The sequence below is a fragment of the Aythya marila genome, assembly GCF_965140915.1.
Source record: "Aythya marila genome assembly, chromosome: 19".
Lineage (NCBI taxonomy): Eukaryota > Metazoa > Chordata > Aves > Anseriformes > Anatidae > Aythya > Aythya marila.
Window position 1 is genome coordinate 3,508,647 of NC_139060.1, and position 19,134 is coordinate 3,527,780.

Below are 19,134 nucleotides of genomic sequence, written 5' to 3' on the forward strand. Positions count from 1 at the left end.
AATTATGCAGAGCGGGGCTACATTTTAGCCTTGCCTGGAAGTGAGCTTTGGTTAAAGATTGTACATTTTGCTTCTTGTTAATCGATCTGGTATTAGTGCCCCGATATCCTAAAGGCTTCCAGGTAGGCACCGATTTGGATAGCAGAACACAGGGAAGAGTGCCTCTATACATTTAATAGCTGGAGGAGAGGATTACTGACGCTGAAAGCAGCAGAGCTGTCCTCAGAATGTGAGCAGAGCCGGTGACACTGACATGACGTGCTGATCTGCTCGGCATCTGGGGGGAGGCAGGGGAAAAGTTTTACCTCATCTGATCTCAAGATAGTGACAGGTTGAGAGCTGGTGTGGGTAGCAAGAGAAGCTTTGGTGAAAGACAAAATAAGGGAAAACCTAAATACCCCCGTACCTGCCCTGCTTGGCTCTCTGCTATGAGGTAGTGTGAACCTATGGACTTTTTATGCTGCTGGTAGTTCTTTAGGGCCTTGTTGTTTTAGTGGCATTTTTTTTTTTTATGTTTGTTTTTCAAGGAATAGAAATACATCGGCTGAAAAGGGTCCAAGTCTCTGCTACTATTGGTTTTGCTGGGCATCTTGAGTTTCTCTTGTATGAAATTTTTTGAGCATCATCAAATAGGGGTAAAGCAAACTTTGGGCCAACACTTCCCACCTCCTGATACAGGATGTAGGGCTTTTCTAATTCTCCTTCCTGCAGGTACAGCATGCCATGACTGCGGAGAATTACGTTAGGTAATGTTAATATTTTCAGGAGATTTTTTCACTTAATGCAATCACTTGAATCCATAATTGAGGCTGCCTGCAACATCCTTTTAATCTAGTAATGGTATAACTCTATAACAGCCTATTTGAAGTGTCAGCATTAGGGAAGGAGAGCAAGCTGGATAGCTGGAAAATGTGCTCATCCCTAATGCAATTATTAGTATTTTAAAATAACTTGTTCAGAAGGAGGGAGAGGGAGTTACTGACTGCACATTCAAAGTTTTTCCTCCACCTTGGGATCCATTTTGATCCATTTTGGAGGGAAGCCAGAGCAAAGACCTAGCTTCTGCCTTCAGCCTTTTCTAGAAAAACACCCTAATATCCTCCACGGCAATCTCTTCATTGGCCAGAGCCCAGAAAACCTTCCCACTGTCTCCGGAGTCCTCCTGCATGCCAGTGTCAGAGGCCGGTGACAGCCCCCGGCGAGGTGCGGCCCTGACTCACGCCTCACGTCCATGCTGCTTCCTCCTGCACACCCACCCCAAGGCATGGCCATGGAGCCAGGCCCCGCTGGGCCTTTGGCCACATGTCCCTGTTGCCAGGCCTGGGGCCCATTCCATCACTGCTGTCTGCTACTGAGGCTGCTCCTGTACTTCTTCTGTTTCGGTTTCTTGTGTCTCTTCTGGAGGCCTGGATACACTCTCCCTAATCTCTGGTTGACCGCTGTCACTCAGAGGTGTTCTCAGCAGCAGCAGATGTGCAGCTGGATGCTGTGGCACAGGGCAAGGCGAACGGTTGGCAGCACTGCATCTGCTCTCTGCATTGCTCAAGGGCTGGGAGCAGCTTGGTGGTATCAGCAGGATCCATCCCATATGCCTTCTCTTCCCCTTTCCCCTTTGGGCGCTGTCCTTAAAACCTGGGGGTGGAGTGCTTCTTCTTAATATGTTGATTTTTGTAGTGGGTTAAGAAGCACAGGAGGTAATCAGCAATGGTAGACTTGTTGGGATTATTTTCAAACCATATTTTATTCTTAGTCAACTATAATGGGACTGCAGGAGGCTTTATGCTGTAAAAAAAACTCAGCTGAGTGCAGTGGTTTAATGGGCACGGGGACTTTCAAAAATGAATATAGTTTATTTTTATGTAGCGTCTTTTTTTTTTTTTTTTTTCAGGAAGTATTTTACAGAAAGGAGGTAAAATAGGCAATGAATGCTTCCAGGAGCCGGATGCTTCTTTAGCAGGAGAAAGGATGAAGTGGTAGATAAAGAAGGGCAGGTACTATTTAGAAGTGGGAAGGATGAGGGGAGAGAATGGAAAGTGAGAGTAATGGGAGAAAGAAAATGAACGTGAAGGAGTTGGAGAGTAAGAGAGGAGAAGGATGCAATTACAGATGGGGAAAGAAGAGGGGAGGTGAACATTACATTTGGGGCTAGAAGCAAAGGAACAAGTTTTGGCAGGAGAGGTTTAGCAGGAGATGGCTGCTGAGAAGGAAAGGAGAATGGTGAGGCTGTGAGAGGAGGGCTGGTGGGTGGCTGAGGTTTTTGCCTGACCAAATCAGTGGGTCCCCATGGTTCTGGAAGTGATGGTTTTACCCTGGTACCAGATTTCTAGGACTTCCAGGAAACCTGATTCCAACATCAGTTTCATCAGGCATGCCTGTGAGTAGCCAGGGGTTCATAGGCCACCTATGGGAAACTGGTTTCTGCACAAGAGAAGGCTTTTCAGAAAGATACTGTCTCTGTATGGTATTGGCACTGAAAGAAAGATTGAGAAGCATGAAGACCCTAACCCCACCTCAGGCAGGCCACACATCCAAACTCCTCTGTCAGTGATAAGAGGTTAGTCCTGTCAAAGTCCTCCATGATTTTAATCTGTAGGTGATTACATGGCTCCTGCATGTTGCCCTGTGACAGCAAGTCACAAAGAAAGGTGAGATCCCCTTTGCGCTAACAGATTTTAATCTAAGCTCTCTGCCCTGTAGTCTTCAGAATTAATGGAGACAGCAGCCCATTGAGCACTCAGGCCATGAGCACCTGGAGTGAGAAGGGCATGAGGAGATGTGGTACCTCCAGGGAAGCACCTCCTGCCCCTCTTACTGAGGGGAAAATGTGTCCGACTACCAATCTGAAACAATTGATGGTGTCCATTGCCAGAGTGTTTCTGTTGAAACCTGTGTCCACTCCTGTTAGAAGCTTGTTGTCAATGCTAATCCCGTCCCAAAGAGCTCCTGGGCTGATACATGGAGAGAGGGAGGTCTGGAGCCCTTGGCAAACTGAGATGAGGAATGATTTCCCCTCCCCTGAACAGTGCGTGTGAATGAATTTTATGCAGATGAGGTACTTTGTAAAAACAAAAACAAAAAGAAATTCCTCATAACTGGAGAAGGAAATAGCGAGAGAAAATACCAAAGAGCCTGAAGGCTGAAGAGCTTTTATTCCACACTCTGTACAAGAGTAACTTAGACTTAATGGTCCCAGGAGGAGCGATAAGGAAGCTACGAGCACCAGAAGTAATTATAGTAAACTGTGTAGAAAATTAGCCGCTCTGAATGGGGATATATCATGGCCGTTTCTCAGTGAGTAATATTAGCTTTTGCTCGGGATCTCAGCTTCCCCTGGAGTGAAGGCCTTGGAAGCCTGAGGCTTTCCTCATGGTGCTCCAACCCCTTTGTAGCCCAGGGAGCCCCACAGCGTGCAGGGACAGCCGGCAGGAGCTGGAGGTGGATGGATGAGGGGAGTTCTTCGGGCAACCCTCAGGTGTTGGCCTGTGGTACAGCAATGGGAGAGCCACTGCCGACTGCCATCGGTGCCTTTTTGCCTCAGGTGAACCAGCCACTGGGGGAAAAGAAGAGAGAAGTGCTCAGTTCCTCTGACTTGCTTCCTACTGGGTATGTGCATGCTGCCTGCCATAGGCATAGGGCTGGAAAAGCCGATGGTCAGCTCAGTTCTGCCTCTACGGAGGCCTGGGAGACAGGCATGCACCCTGAAAGGCTTTGCATCTTGCCCCTCCCTGATGATTTGCAAAGTTTAATTTCTGTAATGGGCTCTGGTGACAGAGGCATTCACTGTTTTTTTCCAACAGGAATTGCTGAATGTATGAATGACTCATCCTGTAGGCGGGAGATATAATGGCAGCCTTCGATATCCTGATCTAAGGGCGGGGAGGCTGTGTGGGAGGGGAGGAATGGGGTACACTTTAAGTTAAATTATCCACCTTACTTCCCCTTCCTCAGGCAGCCCCTCCTCGTTCTCTCAAAGTCCCTTCCTGGCCCAGGATCAGGATAATGCTGAGAGAGGGAAGAGGAAGGCTGAGGGCCTTCCTGTGGGAGATGAAGTTTATAATATATGCATTTGCCTGGAAATGCCATAAGAAATTAATATTTGTTACAGAAACAGTGGGACTGCATTAATATTTTAATATTAAATGAATATTTAATTTGAAAGCTTTGATTTGAAAGTGAATGAGACAGCCGTGACATGAACAGTTGTGCTGTTCCTGTTAAGAAATGTTAATGATTTATTGACAATGTCGGTAGCAATAACTTTACACCGTTTCAGTTACATAATGCCTTTGAAATAGTGGTAAAGTGATTACTGAGAACAAAAAGAAGGCTGGCTTCAGCAGCCCTTTTGGGAAGGACTCGTGTTCGAGAAAAGTGCAATTCCCTGCAGGGAGGGGATCCCGTCCTGTCCCCAGGATCTGGGCTGGCTGGGGCAGTGGTCAGCCCCTTGTACTGGGTCTGTCCTTCTCCCTTGCCCATGTGCTGCTCTGGCAGTGGTTCCTGAAGCACCAGGCTGAACCTGGGGGAGCCGAGAGCTTCAAGAGCTGGGTTCCTCTGCCAGCTTCCCACTGTGACTCCTGCCAGGGACCTCAATGCCCTTTAGAGCTGAAAGTGGATTGTGTTGGGGGTTCTTGTAGATCTTCTGTGTGACGATGACTCAGGAGTATCAGCTAATTCATATGCATTCAGTAGTCTTAAGGATCAAGAACACCTTGATCGCCCGAGCAGGTTTATTCTGTCCCTGGATTTAGCGTTAAATTGCATCTGCATTGGCTGAATGTGGCTCCAGCGAGCCTGAACTAGATGTCTACAGCACACAGGTGTTGGTTCTGAAAACTCTCTGACTGTACACTTTAAGCTCCTTGAAAACTTTTAGAGAAAGTTCTCTTCTGCTGGATAAATAGGGATGTGGAATATTTTTGCGACATGATCTGTTACCCATTAGCTTAGAACAAGGAAAATTCATCTAAAAAATAATTAAAGAGACACTTTGGCATGGTGTCCTGAACACAGTACCATGCTGTAGGTTCCCAATTCCAGAAATGTGTTTCTTCTTAAAGCCAATCTTTGCACAAAATTAAGAGAAAAATTCACAAAGTGGCCCAATCTAAACAAACAGTTGTGCATTTTTTCTTCTTTCCTCTCTCTCTTAATTTTGTGCCATTGTTAAAATCATCCTTATTAAAAGTTAGTGGAACAAGTTAGTGGAACAAGGAAACAAAAACCCAATGTAGGATGTGGTTTAAAGTACTGCTTGTTGAGCCTGATAACCTATCTCAGTTTTCAACTGCATTTTTCTGATGGCAGTCTTGGTGACTTCAGTGTTGGCAAAAGATACTAACACCAAAGGCTTCAGCTTGTGTGACAAATGTCAGCAAAAGTTCTGTGTGCTTCACTGCTGTCCTGGTCCCTCTGCTACCTCCTGGGAGTTTTCTAGGTAAGCTTTTGAGGAGTGCAGACTCACGATGACTTCCAACAGATCACATTGCAGAAGGCTTTCAGAATATCAGATCAATTTAACAGCCTTGGTCATACTCAACAAGGTTGGAAAACAGTTGAGTATCAACCCTTATTTAAATCCTTTGCTTGTACCGAAATAATTTTAAAAGTAGGCACCAATATGCCCATATAGTTCTTGATTTTGTTGGGTTTGCCCCAAAACCTGTACAACGGGACTCACCAACCCCGCACCTTGAGCAGGAGAACTGCCCACATTCCCCATGAAGTAATTGCTGTAGACTCCACATACATCATTTCCTATTAAAACCTGGCAAGACGTTATTTGGCACAAAGCATGCACTGTTTTGGAGCATATGATATTTTAGGGCTGAAACATTGTGAATACTCCTAACAAAGTTGATTTCATTTGCGGACAAAAAGCCGCCCTATTTTTCATAGTAACTATTCAGTGCACTATTCTGAAAACAAGTCTGATCAAATTAAAATCAGTCTAAACTTTTTTTTTGTAACCCAGAAAGAGTTTCTAACCTTTCTGGGTGGGTCATATAGCATTTAATAGCAGCGGGTACCTTTTTGTATAAATATCATGAACTACGGAATTTAATGAGATTTGTATTGCACTATAGAAATGTACTCTAGAAAATTAAGTTTAAGTCTGTAGGTTTAAATGTTTTCTATGAATATTATTGAATTTATACAGGGCTTTGTGATTCTATGCCTATTTAGTTTTGGAGAATGTTTTCATGTATTATTTGGGTTTCCATTTGATACACTTTTCTTTTTCCTCGTTCTTTTTTAAAGCACTGGTAGCAAAGGAATGAAAGGAGGCTATTTTTCGCTACAGGATAAATTTTGATATTTCAATTCTAGTTTTTGCCTCCTGAGGAATTTTCTATTTTCTTGAGATTCTTAACCAGGTCATTCACATACTCGTAGGTTGAGCTACCTGCCTAGGCAGAGTATCTGAGCTGCCACTGCTGTGGGTCACAAGAGCCCGGTCCCTATAGTGTGCCCGTTCTGTATGCCGATGTCCTCACGCAACAGCAAGCAGTCCTAAGAGGAGGATACATGAAATACCCTCCAGTACAAACCAGGTTATGCTTTCCTCAGATCCACTTCTCTGCAGCTTTTATAGCTGTCCATACAATGTTTTCTGTTTTCTGTGCTAGTGGGCAAACAGGGTTTGACACTCACTAGCAAGCAGCACTGCAGCAGCGGGGTCTGCTACCTATCACTGGAGAACCGGGTATCACCTCAAAGAGCAAAGGGAATTTTTGAAAATCCTGTTAAATGCATTAACAATGAACTCACGATGAAGTCAAAACCTTGCTTAGACATGTCGATTGAGAGTTGCCATACAACTGTAGCCAGTGGTGGGTCTTGGCCGAAAATGTATTTATACATTAAGACAGATAGAGATGGATTTCACTAGTTTAAATGCAGTTTTAGTGCAGACAAAAGCAATAGGGGGTGGCGGGGAAAGCACAGGCTGCCACCACCCTCACATATGGCAATCGTTTCCTATAATGCTCGCTATATAGTATTTATGTCATGCAGTGACATATCACAGAAAGCCACCTATGCCAAATTTTTAACAACAACAAAAAAATACTGCAGCTTTTAGTGAGGGCTGTCCTCCAACTTATTTGTGTTTTGTTGTTGGTTTTCTTTTTCCTTCTGCTTTTCATCTGTCTGGTTTCTATTTCCACCCTTTCTGCTCTTTCCTTCTTGGTTTTGTTTTGTCTTTTTTTTTTTTTTTTTTTTTTTAACCGTATTTGAGGAATCTCGGTTGTACTGAGAAGCCTGGGAGGTATGACTGGAATGTTTTGATTTAATACATCCTTGCCTGAACTTTCTTTTGACAGATCGATTAATATTTGTGGATTCTGGTGGCAGAGCACTCTGGGGGGGCGTGCAGGAAGATGAGGCAGCCGGATGCATGGTGAGGAAGCTGCAGAAGGACTCCCGAGGGCTTGATTCAGGTGCAGGGGTGTGACAAAGTGGTGCGGCATTGCAAAGTCTGGAGCTAAGCGTGTTTAGAAAGGACTGGTTATATCTCCCAGGCAGGTCGGTGGTCGCCTTGCTCTGTGCTCAGGGCTTGGGTGTAATGCTGGCAGAGGTGGGCTTGGACACCGCACACATCATGTGTGTGTTGCTGTAGCCTCCTGGGTCAGTTTGGGGCAGAAGCTTGCCTCTCAGCGCCAATTTACAGGTCACCTTAAAAGCCCAAGGTGGGACAGGATGGATGCCTGTGGAGGTTTGGGAGCATTTGAGTTGAAAGCTTGACTTTGGGCTCTGTGTGCTGTGAAGACAAGGCTGAAGGCTGCGAGCGCCTGGATGGGAGGGCTCCCCGCTTGGCTTCGTACCTTATGTGCATGGCACTTCGCAGCTGTGTTTTTCAAATGCCATTCAAATGAAAGCAGGGAGGGGAAATCCCATTTTGCTGTGAATTGCTCTCAACTGCAGAGAGAAGTTTTTCCTCTGAATTCTGTCTTTTGGCTGTCTTGTTGTAGAATGGCACACGGTGTCTTTCTCCTGATCAATTTGTTTATCACTTGCTTGATTATCTTTTTCAATAGCGAGACACGACAGGTTTCTCTTGTTAATCCTGTTAGTACTGGCATTGGAGCAGAAATTTAGTTTAGGAAAAACATTTAGATATGTTAAACTTTCCCGTAGACGATGCCTGTGAATACCAAAACATGGCTTGATGTGTTTGGATTTTCTAGACTATTCCTGGGCCATGTATTCCCATCTGTCTGAGTCCTGCTCCTTGTTTCTCAGGACGTGTACTTGTGTGCCAGCACCACGCTTCCCTTCTGGCTGTCACAGCAGTTCAGGCTCCTCTATAAAGCACCACAATGTGCTGACTGCACGTTGGGGGAGCTGAGGGGGCCGCGGGCAGAGTCCCTGTCTGCACCCCTGGGCCCACCCAGCCACCGGTGCCCCTGCCCACCCGGCACGAGGTGCTGGAGAGCCACCCTCCGCTTCCCCAGGACACCTGGAAGTGACCTCTCTCTCTCTTTAATGCTTTAAAAGTGATGTATGGCTAGAGGAAGATGTCAAAGCAGAGCGCTGGAAGACTGATGACCTCCATGTATCTTCTGAACAGGTACCCAGCTAGCAGAGGCCCCGTTTGCCTTCCCAAAGCGGCCTCCCCCCGTCCCTTGCTGCACCCATGCACATTATTTATCTTGTGGGGAAAACATCAGTAGGTCTAAGAGGATAGTTTAGGCTCCACAGCTCGCCCAGTCCTTGACCTCTTGGCTGAGACTTGCCAATGGGGAGGTGACTAATGAGCAGCAACTGCAGCAGTGTGCTTTGTGTTGCGGGCATGTGCCGGTTTGGTGGGACATTTCTGCTAATGCCCCACACGCTTACAAAAGCAGGGGACCCTGCTGTAAGAAGCCAGCCCCCATCTTCCCCTCTTACAGTATTTTGGCTGTGCAGCGCTGTCTGTTAGGTCTTTGGTTTAGTGAAATGATCTCTTCTCCTGAGCAAGCTGAAAATGTTCAAGGGTGAATAAAACGGTGGTGCTGTGCAGTTCTCTGGCTGGTCTCAAAAACCAGCTACCAGTATTTGCAAATTACTGGGAAGTGCGAATTGTGGGGAATTTTTCCCCTCATGGGCAGTCAGCTGCTTGTCTTGTTCCCCTTTCCTTCCCAGCCAGGTTCCCCAAGTAGCTCATAGAAACTCATGTATTAAAATGCTAATGTGAGCAGGATTTCATGCAGAATAGGTATTTACCAGAATTTCAGCAGCATTTGAGCCAGCTCCAGAAGCAGTGGAGGATCCATAGCTTTTGAGCGAGACGGTTTGGAAACTCACATCTCATTCTGGAAAACCTGGAAAAGCTTAGGTACTGTCCTGGGTTTTACCTGTTTTTTCAAGGGCAGCATGAAATATTCCCTCTTCGTGGCCCCTCAGAAATTTCTCGTTGGGGAAAAAGTAGAGAAGCGATAAAAAGAGTGTTCTGCAGTTCTGGGCTTCAACACCGCGATTTCAGCTGAGAATCTTAAATCCGTGGGCAAACAGACTTTAACAGAGGCATTCTGTCTGTCAGCCTCCCGAAACCGGAGGGGAAGGTGAGGCAAAGAGCATTTGTGTCCTCCTTGGGTTTCTAAACCCCTGCGAGAGGAGGAGGGCTTCGGATCCAAGGGCGATGCCAGGAGGGTGCGGGGAGCTCGGCCCCACCAAGGGTGCGCGGGGGAGCCCCAGGGGTGGGCACGGGCCTGTGGGCACTCCTGAGGCCCAGGAGGTCCTTCCTCCACTCAGCATCTCTTCCTTTAGGCTGTGATTTTGCTGCCCCCATCAGTCTGCTGGGTTAGGAAGCGGCCTCCCTCTCCCTGTCTGGATGTGGCCCTGTAGGGTGGGAGGTGAGGGGCCTGATCCTGGAGTCACCACACAGGGACCTTCTGGGGCTGCTCTTGGAGGCTCGGTGTGTCCCCAAAGTGTGTGTGGGGCCGTGGGGCTGTGGTGTGGACAAGCAAGCCCAGGTGCTGGTGGTTCCCTCTTCACACCTGAGCGAGGGTTTAATCCGCACAGCCAGTCCCCAACGCCCAGAAATGAAGTACACAGTCCAAATTCAGGTGGGACCACAGCAATAATCAATATTTGCGTGGTTTAATTGAGGAGGAAGGTTTTGCCCTTTTGTTTACGTCCTCCACAGTGAGCAACATCTCTTTTTGCTCTCACCACAATGTTGTACGGTAGAGATTAGAGCCCAACCCCCGAGAATGTATTTCAAGAATGTGGTGAAAAAAAAAAATACAAAGAATATGTAAGTTTTCTGGAAATACGATATTTCATGTGGGAAATTTGAAGGATAAAGTAACTGAATTCCAGGCGAACAGGCATCACTATTGTTAGGTAATACAGCTCTCTGCAGGGCAAAAAAGAGTGGTATGCCAGGTTTAAATAGAAATTTATAGCCACTGACTGCAAATTACTTTATAAAATTACTGATACCTTCATAAAACCATCAATTATGTGTTTAGTCTTGATTGTCATTTATTGCAGTTCTTAATTGTTCGGTAAACTTTTCTGGATTAAATGGTATATTTCAAATTGACATGAGGCTGTTTCATTGACGTAAAGTACCAGAGTGTGTGTTTCACACATGGGACAACTGGGAGAGCAGCAGCAGGAGAGTCTCTTACCCACTAATAAAGGAAATGTAGTACTGGTGTTTTGATTCCTGCTCAAGTTAGCATAGTTATGTGGCATTATGAACATGCAGGCGATAGTTAGCAAAGCACCCAAAAACTCAGGATTTTCATTAGCACGGAGTGCAAGGATAAAGGCAGAGCACAGGCTTTTAATTGTTTGTCCTTTTGAAAATATGAGGAGGAAGAACTGATAGAGAAAACATTTACAAAAAAAAAAAAAAATTGGCAAATTTACACCGAGTCCAAATTAGGTCTTCTGTTAAATCTTTTCCAGGATTGAACATATTTGGCATTTTTTTATTGTTGTTTCTTCAGTTACTTATGTTCCTGCCTTTTCCTGGGCTCACGAGGGGCTGTGGCCACGTTCCACGTAGTTCCTGTCTCACCCTTTGGACACCGAGATTGTGGCTCTGTCTCCAGTGAGGTGTTGAGTTTTACGGGATCCACAACCTGGAATGCCCAAATCCCTGTTGCTTTGAAGCCGTTCTCGGCTCTTTGGGTTTCATTCCTCGCTATTCTGTGGAGGCAGCGTGATTCCTATCATACCATTGTTGATTGCATAAAATATTCCCTGAATCCAACACGTTGCATTAAAATCTGGTGTCTGGGCCCTGTCTGATTCTGAACAGAGCCGCTGTTGGATTGCGTTTCAGCCATCGTCAACCCAGGCCAAGTTCGGAGAGACTTGATTGGGATATCGGTGAGGGGTAAAAACCATATAAACCTCTGCTGTGATTGATGGAGTTGTGCACAGCGAGGAGAACTATGTACAAATACTTGCTCAAAATAGTAGGGCCTCAATTCAGCCGTAACTGGCAGACTGTTCAGCTTGCCTTTCAAGAAACGTTGTTTTTAATTGACCTTTGCGTGAGTAATTTGAAGATCCAACACCGTTTCTTAAGAAAAGGATTGCAAACTGTGGAATCTCCCATCGTATGTAGAATTAGTAATTTTACTATATCATGAGTGATTAAACGTGACCCCCAGGGAGCCAAAAATAATGCTGTGTGACTTCCTCGCCTAATTACCGCAGAACAAATGTGAAAATGTGTACATTACAGCAAATCGTGTGCTAATTGGCCTTGGAGAAAGACTAAATATGAGGGAGAAATGGGCATATAATTTCAAACATATTTGAGAGGTTTTGCAGGCTGCTTGCAAATAGGAGGAAAAAAAAAGTCAAAATTTGACAAAACCATTATTTGTTATGATTTATTCACTCAGCTCTAGTCTTGAACCTGGGAGTTATTGGCAGCTTCAGCTAAGATTCCTGCTGAGTATTTCTACTTATAATGACTGCATGCAGCATGTAGCTCAATGCTATTTTTTTGGCATAATATCATAAATATCTATTTTAATTCTTGTCTCTATACATGTATCTAGGGTTTGGTGCTTTTTTTCTTGTTCTAGTGAAAATATCTCTAGATGCAGGACAATATCCTGCTCCCTTTACTTAGGAGAATACTCCACTCGAGTTCAACAGGAGGATTATTCTCCTTGGGTAGAAACCCCCCTGCCAGAAGGCCCGTACATCACTTAAGTACTGGCTTAAGCAGAAAATAAATGTCCATCTGTGCAGGGTAGAATTTCATCTGTTGTCAGGGAAGTTAGATCTGACCCATGGACTTAAGGAATCCCAGATTTACTCCCTATTCCGAAAATCACATCACTCTTCCACTCTCTGTTCTTTATCGTTCCGGACTCAAGCGTTTAGGCACCACATTTCCTTCATGCTTTTGCAATGTCTTGGAAGTAAAACTGATTGAACATGTAATTTGTGCTCGAGAGGTAAACCTCATCTTTTCATACTTTCTTCTGTCTACCGTAAATACTGAAAGTCAAGATTTGGTCATTTCCTCTGTAGCTGGAATACTCTTGAGTTTGTTAATGGAATTATAACCCATGGCATTGACGTGTTGTGTTTTGGTAACAGTGAAGCACTTGCTTTTGCCATCACTATTTTAAGAGTATAAGGTCAAATATGTTCAAAACGAAATGCTGCAGTGCCATCGAATTGAAATGTTTCAATTGTTTTCTTTGATGATTGCAGCCAAATCGTAATGCCCCTAAGAAAATTTGGATTTTGCAGAATTAACTTTTTCCACTGGAAAAAACTGGAAGCTGTGTTATTTAAGTTAGAGAGCCTGCTCTTCCAGGCATGGGCAGAGTTCCCATCGATGTCGGGGGAGTTTTCAGCTGGAGCAAGCAGTGTCCTGGGCATCAAGACTCTTCCTGGTTTAGTTCTTATTTGAAGCTGAGCCCATTCACTTCGACTTTGTGATTTTTCATTTGATTTGCAGTATCCTCTACATGTTAAATTATAATAGCAAAGTGGGATACACAGACTCTGATCTTAAGCTGTTTCTGCTGAGCAGGCATGCATGCATAAGTGGCTTTTTTGCATCCCTCTGAGATCTTCAGGACGTTTATGGGAGTTTATGCCGTGGTGTAGTTTGTTTGCTACCTAACAATTTCCTCTTGATTGTTGAGAGGCTTAATTGCTTTGAGGTCTTGTATTCCAAACTTTGTAGATGTTGCCAGTGTTGTGTATCTTTATTGCAAATCGAGCTGTTGTGGAGGGAAGGTCTGTGGGGCCGATCCGCTGCACTTCTTGTTGACTTCTGTGGGGCTCTGTGGATATGTGCAACATCTCTGAAAATCAGATGCCAATTGTACATTCCTGAGTGTTTGCAAATTAGTAAGGAGCTGAAAAGCCCTCTCCCAGAAGCCTTGCGAGTATGCAACAATTCTTTCTCATTTCACTATTTGCTTTCATTAATTTTATCACATATATTTGAAGTATAAGTAGCTATAACAAGCTCATCCTAACAGGGTAATCTGCAAAAGCAGTAAGGTTACAGTCCCAGGAAAACTCCTGAGCGAGTTCTGTTCGAAGCCTGCAGGAAGGTAAGGTGGTGTGGCCGTCGTCACGTTTGAGGTGGAGGAAGAGGGCAATGTGAATTCCTGGGTTTGAGACTGCAACTTCCCTCGGTTCTGCTGCACTTCTTCTGAATGGAATTGTGGCCAGTAGATTCAGGCTGTGCTACTGCTAAGTCATTTCCACTTATTAAGTACTTAGAAAAATCCTTTTTGTTGCCATCAGGGGGAGCTTTTGAGATCTTTCAAGAGTGAAAAAAAAATATTAAAAAAAAAAAAAAAGGAGGAAAAAAAAGAAACGTCCCAGCTCAGAAACAGAGATCTACAAACCAGCAAGCAGCCAGAATCTTACCTGTGGCTACAACTAAGCCAAGGAAACCAGGGGAGCTGAATTCTTTAGACTGAAAAAATTAGCAATATTGAGAGAGGATTTTTTGACTCAATCCACCAATAAAATTAATATTTTTTTTATTATTATTATTATTTCAAAAAAAACAGGAGTCTTTGGGAGCACTCAAAAGCCAAGTCCTGCTCTGTTGCTACAGCTTCTGGAAGGCAAATGCTCTTCAAAAAGCTTCTCTCCTTTTAGCTCCTGATGATTCGATGGGGACCTTTTGATGCAACATTTGGATTAGCTGCACACAACTGCACTGAGGGGGACCACAAAAGGGGGAGCCTGGCTGATTGCATAACTTTAAGAAAATAATAAGAGGAAAAGAAAGAATTAGGAAAAGAGAGAGAGTGAAAAAGAAAGAAAGAAAGCAATTAAAAAAATATCTGAGACTCAAGTTTCAAGACTCTTTATGTGCTGCAGAGGAGCATAAGGTTTACCAGCAAAGTGCAACGGGGAGTCTGAGAGGAGAAATAGCTTTCTCTTTTGCCAAGAAAAAAAAATAGGAATGTGTGTTTTGGACTGGACTGAGAAAGAAAGCTGGGGAGACTGCAAAAAGGGGGGTGCAGGATTTTTATCACATTGATCCATTCATCTTGATTGTCTTCTTTAAAAAAAATAAATAAGAGAGGGGAAAGTGATAGGGGGAAAGAGGAAGAGGAGAGAAGAAGGGGGAAAAAAGAAAACAGCAAAAGTGTTTGAACCTCTGGAGCTATCTGCTCCTTCAAGCTGATTGATTAGTCATGATCCCTGCAGTTTTAATGGGAATCATTCAATTGGGAAGGTGGAGCACCCTAGAGTAGATTAGCATATTCTTGTTTACTCATCTTCTGAGGGGCTTTTTCTCTTTTCTTTCATTTTGTGGAGAAGAAGGGAGGGGGGGAGGTTGGGGGGAAGGAGGGGGTTGTGGCTTATGTTATAAAGGAGGCCAAAAAAATAAATAGATTAGAGCATCTTTTGGGGGGAGGGAAATCAGTGGGTCTGAGTCTTGGAGAAAGCTGGGGGGGTTGTTTTGTTTTTTTTTTTTGTTTTGTTTTGTGTGTGTGTGAGTGTGTGTGTGTGTTTTTTTTAAGAAGAAAAAAAATAAAGGGAAGAAAATCCAGCAGAGAAAAGAAGAGAGAGAGGAATTCCAGCTGTGGAGGAATAGAGGAGAAGAAGACAGATAGAGGAGGAAGAACAGAGAAATACATTTCAACCAAGAAGGAGTTTTGATTTATTTTATTTTTATTTGTTTTAAGGAAAAAAAAAATCTATAAGCAGGAAAAAGAAAGAAAGAAAAAGAAAAAAAGAAAAGAAAAAGCAACTGAGAAGGGTTATAAAAAGAGCAAATACCAAGAAGGGTGAACAAGAGAAGAAAGTCAAGGCAAGGAGGAGCCCAAAGCTGGCAGATCGGGAGGATTTGCAGGGGAGAAGGGGGGGGAAGATTGGAAATGCAGCTCTGGAGTTTGCTGCTGCCTCTTGCGCTTCTCTGTACAGCCCTAGCCAGTGGACCCGAATGTGGGATGGACGAGCGCTCCCGCAGGGCAAGAAGGGACACCAGGCACAGCCGCCAGCTCCTCTACACTGCCCCGGGCACCTGTGCCACCAGGTTAGCCCGAGGAAGGCGCTCCACTGCTGGGCTGGAGCCTGGGCATGTCCCCCGCAGGAGGCAACAGCGGGAGGTAAAGGACGAAGAGGAGTCCCTTACCCCGAGCAGGGCGCTCTATTTCAGTGGACAAGGTGATCAGCTGCGGCTGAAGGCAGATATTGAGCTGCCCCGAGATGCCTTCACTTTGCAAGTGTGGCTGAAAGCTGAAGGAGGACAGAGATCTCCGGCTGTCATTGCAGGTAGGTAGTTCGTCGTGCCTGGGGCTGCAGCATCCCTTTTACGTTCCGGGAGCCGGCAGAGCAGCCAGCTGTAGGCGTGCGTGTGTGTAGTGTGTGTGTGTGTGCATTTAAATGTGCGTGTGCCTTGCAACATACGTGCGTACGGGAGTGCATGTGTAAACATGCACGGCTGTGTTTATTATATATATATTCGGGGGAATAGTGGAGCTCGGCAAACTGGCTGAAAGTATATGCTCGCAGAAAAAGTTATGTAAACTTTTGCATAGGGAAATGGCAGTATCCTGGGTAGTTTCTGTATTTCTGTCTGTCTGGATTGAGATGCAGACAGGGGAGAGAGCTCTTACGGTGGGTTTTTAACTCATTTGCAGGTCAGAAAACTGTAAGTAGAGCTTTTAAAAGTAGCTTGTATGCATGTATGAAAAGAAATGTATGTCTGGTGTGTGGCTGCAAAGAAATGTATGTGGAAGGTCCCTCTACGATTTCCTTAGTTTTATTAGCTCTTTAGTGTACTTTCACTGTTACCTTTTTAGATGCTATGTTAGCATGTGGTTTCCAAAAAGCTATAAAGGAACTTTTGGCTATTGTGAAACCTCAAATGAATCAAATGAGTTTATAAAGTTCCCAACCCCTCGACACTCAGCTAGGGCTGGGACTAGCGCTGCAGCTAGAGGATGTCGAGTATTTTTGTCTCCCCTTAGAAACGGCAAGTGTAACACAAATGATTGTAAGGTCAAATAGCCCTATAAAACCATTTAGTACTAAAAGCAGCTACCAGTCTAAGCTGTCTGAGCTGAACAATAATGAGGGATATTGCACTTTTCTTATTTAAATTTTATGAGCCCATCATGAATTTGGGTCCTTTTCCCGTGCGGTCGCTCCCTCTCCCCCTCCCTCCCGCCGCCTCCCTCCCTCTCCCCGCTTTAGTGATAAAGTGCAGCGAAGTTGTCGTGAAATCGGATACTTTTCGGAGGGTTACAAACCCTTATAAATGTCGCCACATCCATCTTTGCTCTGAAGGAAGTCATAGAAAATGGAAATGCCCTTAAAAAAAAAAAAAAAAAAAAAAAAAAGGAAAACAAGTCAGAAAGAGGAGCGGGCAGGGGTGGGGTGGGGGGGAGGAAGACATGTTTTACAGTTCTTTTGGCAAGGAGATTCCCTGAAAGTACGAAGTTTCCATGTCCTAGGATGCCTTAAAGAGACAGGGAGGATTTCCCCTTTCCCTTTAACCGGAGTCACTTCCTACGAGAAGGCGGCGGATGCTTGTGCCGCGGGTACCGTGGCCACCAGCCCCGCTCGCTGCCCTGCCACCGGCCCCCTGCCATCTCCTCCGTCTCCTCTGCCCCGTCCCCGACCCACGCCACTGTCGCCTCTCGGCAAAGTTGCTTTGTCCTGGGGAAAACAGAAAGGGAGATGAACTCGGCAGCGCGGCTCCTTAACTTTCCCCAGTCCCAGCTGCTCGGCTCGCTGGTGGGGAGGGGGACGCAGTGTGTGGGCAGGAGGTGCCGGGCAAGGGCTGCTCCCCTTTGCTTGTAGTAGGACAGACAGGCGAGCAATTTCATAGGAGAAATAGTTTATTACTTGCATTATTTCCCCTGGCTTTCTCATGCTCCACTCTTCTGTTTCCCAATCTTAACTTAAACCCCAGGGCTCAAAGTGCTTCCCTTTCAACTTAGGGCGGGCAGCACTGGGGTTTGCACAGATCTCGCCAGTGGCACAATGCGCTCCGTGTGTTTGTTTGTGTTTAATCCAGCACCTGGGACCCCGTGTCTGTCTTATGTGCAAGTATCTGTAATTCATACAATAGGGGACCTGGACAAACACACACAAAGATCATTTGTAGTAAAATACTTTAATTGGATGGGGGAGGTTGGTTTGTTGCCTGTGTAAAACACTTGACCCATTTTATGCTTGGAAATAACATTCCAGTGTGAAAAATGAAAATAAATGCCCCAGTTTAGCACTGTTGAGCTTGCAGCTCAGCTCGGGAGGACTTTGTGATTTTTATTTTATTTTTAAACTCCCCCTCCCCCCTCGCACACACTCTTGAAGAGGAGCCAGGTTTGGCTCTGTGTGTAAACACCTGGAAGAGGTCCAAGAGGAACTCACTCGGAGTATCCTCCGCACACCACAGCCTCCCAGACCTGCAGCAAGCTTAGGGAGAGATTACGCTTCCCTCAATGAGGAAATCAAGGGTTCTGGCTGCCAAAACGCTTGGCTTTCTCATTTTCACTGTTTTGGGATGTGACAGACGCAGGAGCCCTGTTCTGCTGTTGATGCCGCATCTGTAGGACCCTGCCGACACCCAGAGCCCTTCTGGGTGCTGGGGGCGGGCAGGGAGCAGGTCAGTCTGCAGACGCTGCCAAGAGCGAGTTTCTCCCCAACTTCTGCAAAGTGGGAAGTGGTGGGACTGCAGATCTGGCAGGGACGGCAGGACCGACTGGAGGACACCTCATTGCCAGAGCCCTTCTTGTACCCTCGTCTGCCTTCTGCCCCCCACCCTCTGCCTCTGCTGCCTGCTGCTCTTCGTTCCTGCCTGGCGTGCAAGTAGTCACTGCGAGTTGTGTAGGAGCCCCACGCGTGCCTGTGGGGGAAGCCTGCCCGTCTGTTAAAAATCTCATGTACAACCCGAGTTGTTATCAGCTCCTGCGCCTGAGCCCTGATAGAAAGGAGCTCTTCTGCTAATCCAGGCTACAGGAGTTTCTGTTTCTGTCTGGAGCCAACTCTCCTTACGTCACCCTCTGCTGCAGTATTCAATTTGTTTTCATAAATGGCTAATTTTACAGTGCTGTTAAGTGGGTTCGTCATTGCGCCGGGCCATGCCCTGTCTCTGATGATAGGCAGTCCTTGGTGCCAGGCTCTGCCAATTTTCACGCTGGTTGGCAGTGATGTTATTGCTGCCCTGTTTGACTTCACTGATATCTGTTCTGGCATTTGTCAGGGAAAGCTGTTGGGAAACTAGAAGTCTGACCCATTGATCTGTGTTACGCAAAAGCTCAGCAGCGTTTTCGGAGCTGGGCTGGGCTTCGTTTGTGCGGCTCCTGCGGTGCGGCTCCAGCGGCGGCAGCTCTCAGCTCGTGCGTACTTGGGTCCCTCCCCGGGCCACATAGTTCTTGGACAAACGCTCCTTGGATGTGCGTACCTACCACACAGCACAGTACATCCCTCTTATAAATACACGCGTGTGCACATGGTATTAATCATGCGAGGTTGCGCGCTTTCCCCCAACGAGCCTTTGCATGCATCCCTAGTTGTGAACGAAGGAGTTAAGGTCCGGACTGTAATCAAGTTAGATAATACGCGTGCCATGCAAAAATAAGACGCTTCAAAGCACCGTTGACCTTGCTTCTGTTGTAATCAAAGATATTTCAGTTCTACCGTGGAAATGCGACCCCATCCTGAGAAACAGGATCCTCC

At 45.7% G+C, this 19,134-nt stretch overlaps 1 protein-coding gene across 1 annotated transcript in view; it reads left to right on the top strand.

Moving 5' to 3' along the window:
* Positions 1-14,944: 14,944 nt before the first annotated feature.
* The window catches only part of PAPPA (pappalysin 1), a 181,507-nt gene continuing 177,317 nt past the window's right edge, over positions 14,945-19,134 (top strand). The window contains exon 1 of the mRNA XM_082775516.1: positions 14,945-15,720. Coding sequence (XP_082631642.1) covers positions 15,324-15,720 — 397 coding nt within the window. The 5' untranslated portion in view covers positions 14,945-15,323. The remainder of the gene's footprint in view (positions 15,721-19,134) is intronic.